Below are 12,651 nucleotides of genomic sequence, written 5' to 3'. Positions count from 1 at the left end.
GAGGTTGGCAAAAACGAAACTAGCTGGCAGCGGAGGACCGGAGCAGCAGTGAGTGACTACACAGAATGGCTGCATGGGGCTGGTAGAAGCACCAGGTAAGTGAAACTCTTTTTTTGCCTGAGGATTCCTTTAAAATGTATAAGCTATGGCATTGCCTTATCCCTAATGCATATAATGTAGCTCAGGAGTCAGATGTGCACATGGTTATAATTCATTTCCTAAGCTACTTTATTTCATTTACTAACTGTGACCTGGAGTCAAATGCAGGTGACCATTTGACTAACCACATGTCATCCTGTGACTTTTCACTGAACAGAGCCGCAGTGTGTGCTCATACATGCTTCTCATTGTCTGTATTTCCAAGTAGAGCGTGTGCTTTTATACATACATCTTGTCTGTATTTCCTTGCAGTGTGTTATTTTATACATGCATCTCCTTGTAGTGTGTTATTTTATGCATGCATCTCATTGTAGTGTATTTTATTTGGATCTGTAGTGAAATGTCATTTTCAGAGCATCTCTCAAGGGGACTGACACACAATATTTTCTAAAAGTACTAGTGTTTGTATTGCTAATGTGTTTTCATACATAAAGTAATGTCACAAAGACTGCAAATAAGAAAAGGAAAGTACATAGTGACATATAAAGTGTAATGACCTGTAAAAGCACAGCATGTTTATTACTGCAAGATAACACAGCTGTATCTCATGCCACGTCATGTAGATTAAGAGAAAATGAACAGCACCATAAAGATTTTACTGTCCACTCTCAACATATGTTTATGGTTTTAAAATAGGCCAGGCAAAGACAGTGAAATAATAAAGCTAATCAAATGGCATACTAAAGTTAACTGGAATGCAATCAGTATGCATCATGTAAGTGTCAAGGCAAAAGTTAGAATTCACTCTGGCTTATATAAAAAAAAATGATTCAGAATCTGAAAGAATTATGCAAGACAATTTGCAATGGAAAAGAAACAAACAGATATTTATAAAGTACGGTATCCCATCCTAGCTGAGCCCTTTGCCCCACCCATCTGCACCCCAGTTATTGAGATTCACTTGCAGCAGCTGAGTAATATTTATCCTGACACTGCTCCCCCAAATAGGGGACTGTTTGTGTGCCAGGTGATGTTGACAGAATATCAGTGATATTCAATGATCAGCTTTTTGATGGTACTTCTATCTGAGTTTTCAGCTCGGTTACTCATCACCTCTTACCCTAACATTAATTCCTTCCTGACACCTAAACCCTAACCTCCCCACCAACTCAAACTTCTTCCTAAATGCCTAACCCCATAATCCTGTTAACTCTAACTTGTGTCCTAACACTAACCCTAGCCAATACACACCTTCTGTGATCTTCCTTCGCCGATGCTCGGTTCGGCTTGTATAGCTGAGCACCAGCCATCAGTTTTCATGGTGGAATTGGGTGCCTGCATATAGCCAAAACCAGGCGCTCAATATAATCTGTACAGCCGACAGCCACTGCTCAGCAATTTATTAGCCAAGCATTTGGCCTATTAACTCCATTCAAATGTGGCATCAGTGTAATGCCACATCTATGACTACTTAGTTCTGGTCCTGTGTACTAGAGAGGTGCTGGGGAAACTAGACTAGTAGCTCACACCAGTCATTAAATATTAGCAGCAGCACACCTACATTTAACCCTCGACCACCCAAAATCCTTGATTCCCAATCATATGGGATTTCCGTTACCAAAGCCCACAATCTCCAACATTCCTTCTAAACTTCCGGCCACGTTCACGTTCCTGGACCAATGAGCCCATCAGTAGAAGCTCCCCATAACCTATGGCAGTCTGGATGAGCCCCTCACCAGCTGTCAAATTCTTAACACTAGCAAGATCCGTTAACACACAGCCTCATAACAGTTACACACCAAATCCCACTCCCAATCCCACTAGATCTAACAGATACCCATAAGTGGGAGTGGGATTTGGTGTGTAACTGTTATGAGGCTGTGTGTTAACGGATCTTGCTAGTGTTCAAGAATTTGACAGCGGGTGAGTAGCTCACCCAGACTGCCATAGGTTATGGGCAGGCCGGTGGCGTAGTGGTTAGCGCTCTCGCCTTGCAACGCTGGGTCCCCGGTCAAATCCCAGCCAGGTCAACATCTGCAAGGAGTTTGTATGTTCTCCCCGTGTCTGTGTGGGTTTTCTCCGGGTACTCCGGTTTCCTCCCACATCCCAAAAACATACAGATAAGTTAATTGGCTTACCCCTAAATTGGCCCTAGACTATGATACATATACTACTACACAATACATACATAGACCTATGGCTATAGTAGAGACTAGATTGTGAGCTCCTCTGAGGGACAGTTAGTAACAAGACTATATACTCTGTACAGTGCTGCGGAAGATGTCGGCGCTATATAAATACTAAAAAATAATAAAATAAATAAATAATAGCCTACAGCACACTCACATGAAATAGCAGCCGTGACCTGCACTATTCCACAAAAAACCCTCCTGGCCACCACACAATCTACCTCATCTGAACACACAACTACCTGTTAGTGTGCTTAGTAACAAAATCCAGAAACATGCTTTCTCCAAAAACTGAGCAGTATCTGTGACCTGAACCTCCTCCTCAGGCTCATCACTGCCCAGCCAATCAACTGATAAGAAGCCCTAACTCACACCAATCCCCCCACCCACCCAGAGGTGATAAGAACCCACACCAAAGACCTGATAAACTGCAACCTGGGAACACGGTTTAATATGGTAACTGTGTAGTAGGTGTAATGTGCCCTAGCATAATGTATTATTCTAGTGGCATATTGTTACATATTAATGTGATGTGACTTTGGATTGAGGTTAGAGAAAACTGGTAAACGCTGAAGAAAGTAAATGATCTATTCTGGCAATTCTGCAAGAACAGACCATATTAACATAAATAACTGCTCAGAGGTGGCAAAAATGTCAATGTCTGACCTGGGTCATGTTACAACTAGCAAGGCTTGCCAGCAGGTTAGTTAGTTAATCTCGGTTGTGCTTTAGTCACATGCACACACCCACAGCAAAAACCTATCTTCTAAATAAATCAAGGACAGGGTAGACTTTTTTTTTTTTTTTTTTTTTGTTATCTTACTGCGGATACATGCAGGCGATTGCAGGGATACACTAGCAAATTTACTAAGGTTACACCAACCCCAATACGTTCTGATAGAACCCAAGTGAAACCTGAAAATTCTCACCAGCTAATAGATAATTAAAAAATCCCATCTGTATCACTAAAGGCTCATACACTTACAAGGTATGTCACCCAGTGGAGATTGGTACCCAATCCCTCGGCCAACATTGCAAGGCCAACACTGAGTTGCTAGCCTGCAGGCTAACAATGTGTTCTAGTCCTATGGAGAGTCAAAAGGGCAGACAGAGTGGCACAGGAGTGACGTCACACAGTGGGCAGAATGAGGAGAACAATACTCTCAGCGGAAGCACTCCGCCAGGCTGATTGCTGGCCGAGTGGGGTCGGGGCTACTGTACACAACCTAGATTCAGTAGAGGCTGCTGTTATCGGCCTAGTTTCATCTAGCATGTGTACAAGGCTTTACATTATGCAGTGTTCTCGAATGCTCTACAGCCATAGAATACCCTTTGTGACAAGTGACAACTTCCTTTTTTGCTGACATGTAAGACGTTTTGAATCAGGATGATATCATTTAGTGCCTAACCAAGAAGAAAAGCAGTAAGCTTTCGGCTATGAAGCCTTTGTCAGACTGACAGGGCCATGTTCTCATACTGTTCATCCGACATATGTTGTGACACTTCTGTGTTTGGACAAGGCGATTACCAATAATTTCTGAGAAACATGATAACCAGTTTACAGTCAGTCTATAGCCCTAAATACAGTACATTCATGAGTGAGTCACATGTTACCAAATAAAAAAGGAAACAAATTTGCATGTTGAAGATAAGGAAACAACCTATGTTACAACAGTATAATAAAACAGTGTTTACAGAAGGTGAAATACATTTTGATCCTTAAATAGGTGTATGAGTAATAATCCACCCCAATCATAATAGAGATAACCTTTTACAGAGATAACAATAACCTGATCTACAGAAACATAACTATGCTTGGAATGCCCATAACAGGAGTTACCACGCTTCCTATACACATTAGTGAAAACCCAGACAAAACAAGCATTCTGTAAACCAAACCGATTGTTGTCTGATTTTGGTCTGTTGGACGACCATCAGACGTGTGTACACTTGGCAAATGACTAGATGATCGACTGATAACAGGCGGTTTCACCGATCCATCCTGCAGATTAACTCACATCACTGTTGGGCTGATAATGTGCAGTTGGCTGCGTGTGTATAACGTCATTTGAACTATGTACTTGTTTTGCTTGTGGCCATGCCGTGCAGTCCGTTATTTTGCTTGCGCGCACAAAATATGGATGAGTTGGTCGATTAGTTGGTTGGTGTATGGAAAAGTACTGAAAGCGGTTTGTCATGGGCCGGTCATGTCGTGTTGTTGGTCGTGCACTTTGTTAGACGTGTGTACGAACCTTGAGTCAAGAATTTAGATTGTGTACAGCTGTCTCACAATGGCCTCAATTCACTAAGATCATGCTGGAGATAAGGCAAGAGAAAAAAAGTACCTCCGCACAGTGAGAGAGTTATCTTATCTCTCCATTCCTTAAGTTACCTCCTCTGTAGTTATTTTCACTTGCAGTTAATTAACAGCCTGTCTTTAACTTTAGAATTCTGGAGTTATTTTAAGGATTGAAGAGTTAACTTAAAGACAAAAGAGTTAATTTTAGGTTTACCTGAGGTTAAATGTTTCCTGAATACTACATGCCTCGTCACCATGGTGATAACTATATAAACGTTTTTAAAGACAGGAGATAAGCTTAGTGAATTGAGGCCATTGTCATTTAGTAAACTGTCCAACCAGATCGCTAAATGACAAGTGACAAACAAGCCCATATTCTTTCCCTGTCCCCATGCCACAGCTCAATCATTTACTGCTCATGGTCCACTTTCCCCTCTACACGAAGCAGTACATGCTACAGCTGAACATGTCTGTGCAACTGTCATTACAATTGGTTAATGCCTATTGATGGCAACATTACTTTGCTCCTGTGTATGAGGGTATATCGTGTTCAGACAAAGGTTTCACAAACTATATTAGTGTTATTTAATAACAGATAAAACAAAAAAAATGCTGTAAACCAAACTTTAGCTATTCTGTGAGTCACATGCCGCTGACTCACTGCACGGCCTGTCTAGTAGCTTTGCAGCTTACTCGTTGCCAGTCTGCTAACAGGAGAATGATTCAGCAATGTCATGGTGACCACACCATTTCCCCAATTAGCAGACACAGGAAGATGCTAACACAAATAAAGAACAGGCAGCTGTTTCACTGGCTGTGCAGTCTGGTAATGGTGTGCGGTTTGCAAGACTGGCTGGACAGAATTATACATCCTCAGTCAGAAAAACATTTCACATATACAGTATATTTTAATCAAGTATGTCACTACTGTACTTGCTTGGTGCTCCACTTAAAGTGTATCAGTATGAAACAAATAGCCTCAAAGGGATACTCACCTGAATAGAGGGAAGCCTCTGGCTTTCCCCACCCTCCTCCACTGGGCCATTCCATTGTTGTGCCCCCCGGCTTTTCAACAAAGCCTGAGTGGGTCAGTGCTACTGTGCATGCACTGGCTATCTGTGCCTGTGCAGTAGAACGGACTCGATGAGGCTTTGTTTTTCCACCGAAACCTTAACGCAGGCATGGGCAAACTTGGCCCTCCAGCTGTTAAGGAACTACAAGTCCCAAAATGCATTGCAGGAGTCTTACAGCCACAGTAATGACTCATAAAGGCAAATGCATTGTGGGACATGTAGTTCCTTAACAGCTGGAGGGCCAAGTTTGCCCATGCCTGCCTTAACGCATCCGTGCTACTGTGCAGGCTGTCCACATGCAAGCTTTGGGGGTCTCTCAAACGCTATGAGAGCATCTGCACCAATGGAGATGGTGACGTGCCGTGATCCACCCTGGAGTCACAGGGATAATCCGTATCAAAAGTCAGGATCCGCACCGTCTAAAATGGGTATTTATTAAAGCTCTTAAAACATTACAAAAATGTAAAAAAATTGTGTGCCGGGTCACCATTAATGGTGACCCGGCACACAATTTTTTACATTTTTGTAATGTTTTAAGAGCTTTAATAAATACCCATTTTAGACGGTGCGGATCCTGACTTTTGATACAGCTTTGGGGGTCTCAGCACTGGAACAGCCTAGCGGAGGAGGATGGGCAATGTTTCTTAAGGATCCAGGGGTTTCCCTCTCGAGTTAAGTATCCGATTTTTTTCCTTAAAGAGAACCCGAGGTGTGTTTAAAGAATGTTATCTGCATACAGAGGCTGGATCTGCCTATACAGCCCAGCCTGTGTTGCTATTCCAAACCCCACTAAGGTCCCCCTGCACTCTGCAATCCCTCATAAATCACAGCCGTGCTGTGAGGCTGTGTTTACATCTGCAGTGTCAGTCTCAGCTGCTCCCCCGCCTCCTGCATAGCTCCGGTCCCTGCCCCCGTCCCTTCCCTCCAATCAGCAGGGAGAGAAGGGATGCAGGCGGGGACCGGAGTTCTGCAGGAGGCGGGGAGAGCAGCAGACTGACACTATAAAGATAAACACAGCCAGCTCTGACAAGCTGTTTGTCAGCAGCATGGCTGTGATTTATGAGGGATTGCAGAGTGCAGGGGGACCTTAGGGGGGTTTGGGATAGCAACAGAAGCTGGGCTGTATAGGCAGATCCAGCCTCTGTATGCAGATAATATTCTTCAAACCCACCTCGGGTTCTCTTTAAAGTCATTGGGAATCGGTAAAAAAAATAAAAATAAAATAAAAACAATAACGAATAGATACTTACCTGAGGAGAGGGAAGGCTCTGGGTCCTATAGAGCATTACCGCTCCTCTCGTTGCAGCGGCACTCCCCCTTCTAAAATTTCCCCACCGCGAGGGACTTTGGAAATCTTCAGGAGCCGAGTCCTCCTGAAGACAGGCGGCTCCATACTGCAAGTGTGTGCGAGAGGGCGCTTACGCATGCATAGTACGGAGCAGCCTGTCTTCAGGAGCACTCGGGCTCCCTAAGACTTCCAAAGCCTCCTTCGCAGCAGAGAGAGAGCAGTATTTGACCAAATTGGTTGAATACTGCTACCTGGGAGCCAGCACTGGAACGGGGCCGAGAGAAAAGCAGGAAAGCTCTATAGGACCCAGAGCCTTCCCTCTCCTTAGGTAAGTATCTGCTTCATTTTTTAAGCAGCTCCCGTTGACTATCTACTGGTCGATGTGGTGGACGATTGAGAGGTGTATGAGCACCTTAAAGTACACCTGTGACTTTAAATTAGTAAAAATAAAACAGATACTTACTTCAGGACAGGGAAGCCTTTGGATCTTAATGAGGCTTCCCCGTCCTCCTCACCCAGCCTGATCCAGCTCTGGCACCCCCAGAAAGGAAGAAACAATAGTATTTATATTGGCCTGCCTGCACAGGGGCACTAGCGGCACTCCGCTCAGGCTCCAGTGGATATAACGAAGCCCGAATGGGTCCACTCTACTAAGCAGGTACAGGCAACTGAGCAGTAGAGCGGACTCAACTGGGCTCAGCTATTTCTGCCAAAGTCCCAGTGGAAAGCCACTTGTGCGCCTGGCTAGAATCAGAGCCACATTTTAAACTCCCGTTCTGTTTTTTTTTTTAAATTATCCCCACCCAACTGTGGTCACATGATGACAACCACAGCTTCAAACACGCTTTCTACCTGGGATATAGGGAAGGAGCAATGCCTTCTGGGAGAGAAGGAGTGGATAAGCTCCTGCCCACCACTCCTCCCAATCAGGACATGGGAAAAAGCCACCTCCAGTGGTGGCCAATCGCTACATACACTCTAACATAAAAAATAGAGTATATTTGAAATCGGCGCCGGTAGACTTGGGCGCAGGATACAGCTGTTATATGGCTGATCCTGCTTCTGCACAAGTTTGGCCCGAATTAATTACTATTCCCCCTCCAGGCTGCCATGGATAGTGGGGGAATGAAATAATTCGGCTTCCAGCGATTGCTGGAGGCCGAATTATTATGTTTTTAAGCAACCTCGGCTCCGTCTGCTGATGGCTCCCACGTTACTCACTGAGCGCTGCAATAGGAGTGATTCCTATTGTAGCCTATGGAGGCGCCGGCTGCGCCCAAATCTAGCAGCGCTGAAAAGCACTGCTCCGTAAAAAATATGCACGTCATTTCATAGCATGAACATTTGCGTTCAGGTGTGTTCCCTTACACTTGCACAATAACTATACTGTTATGCTGATGTACAACACATTAAGATAACATGATCCATTACACAGAGGTGTAAACCCGCCCATACATTTGTATGGACATTCGCATGCAGTAATGCAGCACATGGCAGTGGGCAGAATGTGAACTCGCCCTTATACTTAATTACATGAGTAGAGAAAATAGGCAGGAGGCGCTAAGGTGGTAATTTCATAAAAATTAAGTCTAAAAAAGGACTTTAAAGCAGTTTAAAGAATAGCAGATGTGGGGGAAAAAGTTAACATTTACTTATCTGGAGCTTCTTCCAGCCCCCCACAGTCCCTTCGGAGTCCTCCTGATCCCCTCCAGTGTGTTGCTGTCCTTCTTCGAAAGATCACAACTGCACATGCGTGGCCCGTTTTGCACATGCATAGTTTAAGGTTTTGTGAAACTGTACATTCGCAGAGTGCACCTGTTGCAGGGAGCATAACTGAGGAGGCGCACGGATGGGACCACGCATGAGAAGCAGCTGCGACTAGAGTTCTATAGTTGTGGATCTTTCTGAGGGTAAAGAGGCACAACTCTGAGGGACCGGATAGACTGCAGAGAGCTGAAAGAACCACCAGCTAAGTAAAACACCACTTTTTCCGCCTGCTGGAAAAGTAAAAATTTGATACTTAACTGGTGCTTCCTCCAGCCCCATGAACTCTGTTGCCTCCCTCCCCGGTGGCTCCATTGCTCTGTAATAACCCGGGTAATAGGGCTTTTAATGTTTATAAAACAGTTTTGGTAAATATTTCTTCACTTCCTGATTTTTGTACCCCTATCCTGACAGTTAAAGAAGGAGAAACTCCCACACCTGAACACAGCCAAAACAAAAACCTGCATTCCTTTTAACCTAATCTGTGATGCATGTCTAGACAGGAGCAATCAATTTGCCAATCTTATCCCATTAGACATGCCAGCAACATAACTGTCATTCTCCACGTGGTTAGTACATGACAACAGGAAAATGACAAAAGCAGAAGCAACCACTACTTAGCGCCTGCTCTGGTGTATTTTATATATTGACCTTTCTACTGTAGTAATACAGATTAGTTGTACTATGTTCTTGCATACAACTTTTTCATAAACTTTCCGAGAAAGTCAATCCCCTAATCACACCATCCACAAGATAGTAACACCCCCTCCCTCAGTTCCATGCAGTGGCGTAGCTAAAGAGCTGTGAGCCCCGATGCAAGTTTTACATGGGGCCCCCCAAGCACTCTATACATAACAATTGATACGGCGCCCCAAAATCTGCCAATGGCAATTACAGTGTCACTGTGTCAGCGGTGCAAGAAGGGGATGGGGAACAGTTTGTTAATGATTACCACTATTGCAAGCATCTATAGAAGTGATTATTATGAGCACAGGACCAATAGAGAGCTAATACTGCAGTTGAGGGAGGGCCCTTTGGGGCCCCTCTGGCCCAAGGGCCCCGATGCGGTCGCAACCTTTGCAACCCCTATTGCTACGCCCCTGGTTCCATGTTAATTGAAAACTGCTGTTTGAGCAGTAAAACGTGTCGCTATTACTTACCCTATGCGGACTTCACTGTCTTCAATGATGGAGTCATGATTCATGGAGCCAGGCGCTGGAGGAGACATCACTGCTGCTCTAGTATACTATATACACAATATCCGCTACAGCTGCTACTGCCTATCTTTTGTATACAGAAAATGCGCCGTGACAACTCCAATATACTACTAGCCTCCTTTTTGGACCGACGCCCCCTTCTGACACACACGCCCGATATTCGGCGCTCCTGATTGGCTGCACATCACACTCCCCCGTTTTCATTGGTCGGGGCCTCTTTCATTGACACACTGTAAATTCCATACCAGAGACGTCAGAGGGGCGTGTACAGGATATGCAACAAGCGGAAAGTGGTTAATTCTCGAAAAGGTACGTGACATTGGACTTCCCGCCTTGTGACTATGATGATGTCACCGAAGTAAATAAACAGCGTGTTCCAGAAAGTGTGACACATCTACAGGACGCTGTATCACAGCTCTCTAGTGCCTCAGGGGGGAACCCAGTCATGTGAATCAGTAACGCAATCCAAGTACCGTGATTTCTATGGACAGTACCTTAAAGAGGAACTGTAACCCAGGATGGAACTTCACCCCAATCAGTAGTTAATACCACTGGTGAAAATGTTTGCAACTTTATAATATTTTGCAACCGGTTGCAAAAATGTATGCTTATAGCTATCAGAAAGTGCAACCTAACCATTGATTTCAATGTATTTTTATCAGAAAATGCAACCCAACCTAACCCTATTCTCACACAGAACCATCCTCTGCTAGGCAACTAATAACATCCCCCCCCCCCCCCCCCCCCCCACACACACACATCTCTACCTTATCTCTAATAATAGATCGTCAGGCTGATATTATGGTTAACCCCCTTCCATTTTATTCATGTCCAGACCTGAGACTGGGGGAAAAGGGGGGGGGGGGGGGGGGGGCAGCAGCCATACCAATGTTAGGAGGAGGGCAGGGGACATTATATTAATATATATATTTATATATTATATATATACAGGGCCGGATTTGTACTTTCCAGTGCCCTAGGCCTGCTGTCACTAACACCCCCCCCCCACACACACACACACACACACACACCACCGCCACCAGAAAACATTCTGTCCAACACTCTGACTAGAGATGATTGTTTTGAATGGGCTCATTTCACTTGTACTGCTCTGCCCCCCCCCCATTCGAAAAATAATTCTTGTAATTTGCGCTCCTACCCGAATGTGCACAGCAGCCAATAGTGTTTTGGGCATGCATACTTGAAAATGACGCTGATGTATGACCGGTACTTGGCAAGAATGCATAACACTGTACCGGCCTTGAGCAGGAGCGAGAAATTACAGGGAGCGCGAGTGGCCAGAGCCAGGCATGCTCAGATGTACCAAAATTCGGTTCGGGTACATTCGAATTCGGGTCCGCATGACATTCAAATTCACCTTCGACCACGAAATTCGGTTCGGATTCAGATTCGGTTCGGGTGTCAGGCTCAAAATTCGGTAGAAATTCGTGTTCGCGAATTCGGATGTTTTTTTTTAAAAAAAGGGAAATCACATTGAAATAGGTGTAATTAAAATAAACAAAACAAAAAAGTGACGTGTGGCACTGGCAGCAGGCAATGCATTGTGTGGACCCTGGTGGTGGGACCACTGACAGCAGGAGGATAAATACAGCAGCAGCAGGAGGAGTAGTGACGTGTGGCACTGGCAGCAGGCAATGTATTGTGTGGACCCTGGTGGTGGGACCACTGACAGCAGGAGAATAAATACAGCAGCAGTAGGAGGAATGACGTGTGGCACTGAAAGCAGACAATGTATTGTGTGGACCCTGGCGGTGGGACCACTGACAGCAGGAGGATAAATACAGCAGCAGCAGTAGGAGTGACGTGTGGCACTGGCAGCAGGCAATGTATTGTGTGGACCCAGGCGGTGGGACCACTGACAGCAGGAGGATAAATACAGCAGCAGTAGGAGGAGGAGTGATGTGTGGCACTGGCAGCAGGCAATGTATTGTGTGGACCCTGGCGGCGGGACCACTGACAGCAGGAGGATAAATACAGCAGCATTAGGAGAAGGAGTGACGTGTGGCACTGGCAGCAGGCAATGTATTGTGTGGACCCTGGTGGTAGGACCACTGACAGCAGGAGGATAAATACAGCAGCAGTAGGTGGAGTGACATGTGGCACTGGCAGCAGGCAATGTATTGTGTGGACCCTGGCGGTGGGACCACTGACAGCAGGAGGATAAATCAGCAGCAGGAGGAGTAGTGATGTGTGGCACTGGCAGCAGGCAATGTATTGTGTGGACCCTGGTGGTGGGACCACTGACAGCAGGAGAATAAATACAGCAGCAGTAGGAGGAATGACGCGTGGCACTGGAAGCAGACAATGTATTGTGTGGACCCTGGCGGTGGGACCACTGACAGCAGAAGGATAAATACAGCAGCAGCAGTAGGAGTGACGTGTGGCACTGGCAGCAGGCAATGTATTGTGTGGACCCTGGCGGCGGGACCAATGACAACAGGAGGATAAATACAGCAGCAGTAGGAGAAGGAGTGACGTGTGGCACTGGCAGCAGGCAATGTATTGTGTGGACCCTGGCGGTGGGACCACTGACAGCAGGAGGATAAATACAGCAGCAGTAGGAGAAGGAGTGACGTGTGGCACTGGCAGCAGGCAATGTATTGTGTGGAAACTGGCGGTGGGACCACTGACAGCAGAAGGATAAATACAGCAGCAGTAGGAGAAGGAGTGACGTGTGGCACTGGCAGCAGGCAATGTATTG

At 45.5% G+C, this 12,651-nt stretch overlaps 1 protein-coding gene and 1 long non-coding RNA gene across 3 annotated transcripts in view; one reads left to right on the top strand and one right to left on the bottom strand.

Annotated features, from left to right (window-relative positions):
• The window catches only part of PNP (purine nucleoside phosphorylase), a 63,060-nt gene that overhangs the window by 21,998 nt on the left and 28,411 nt on the right, over positions 1 to 12,651 (bottom strand). The window contains exon 1 of one of the 2 annotated variants that reach the window (XM_068241693.1): positions 9,873 to 10,047. The exons of the other annotated variant lie outside the window; for it this stretch is intronic. Within the exon in view, the coding sequence (XP_068097794.1) occupies positions 9,873 to 9,940 (68 nt within the window). The 5' untranslated portion in view covers positions 9,941 to 10,047. Of the gene's footprint in view, positions 1 to 9,872; positions 10,048 to 12,651 lie in introns of those variants that run through there. 2 annotated transcript variants of the gene reach the window in all.
• LOC137521876 (uncharacterized) overlaps positions 10,182 to 12,651 on the top strand; it is a 76,395-nt gene continuing 73,925 nt past the window's right edge. The window contains exon 1 of the long non-coding RNA XR_011022231.1: positions 10,182 to 10,238. This is a non-coding gene — a long non-coding RNA (uncharacterized lncRNA). The remainder of the gene's footprint in view (positions 10,239 to 12,651) is intronic.

Source organism: Hyperolius riggenbachi, chromosome 1 (genome assembly GCF_040937935.1).
Source record: "Hyperolius riggenbachi isolate aHypRig1 chromosome 1, aHypRig1.pri, whole genome shotgun sequence".
In the NCBI taxonomy this organism is placed as follows: Eukaryota; Metazoa; Chordata; class Amphibia; order Anura; family Hyperoliidae; genus Hyperolius; species Hyperolius riggenbachi.
This window is presented reverse-complemented; position numbering and strand designations above follow the sequence as displayed.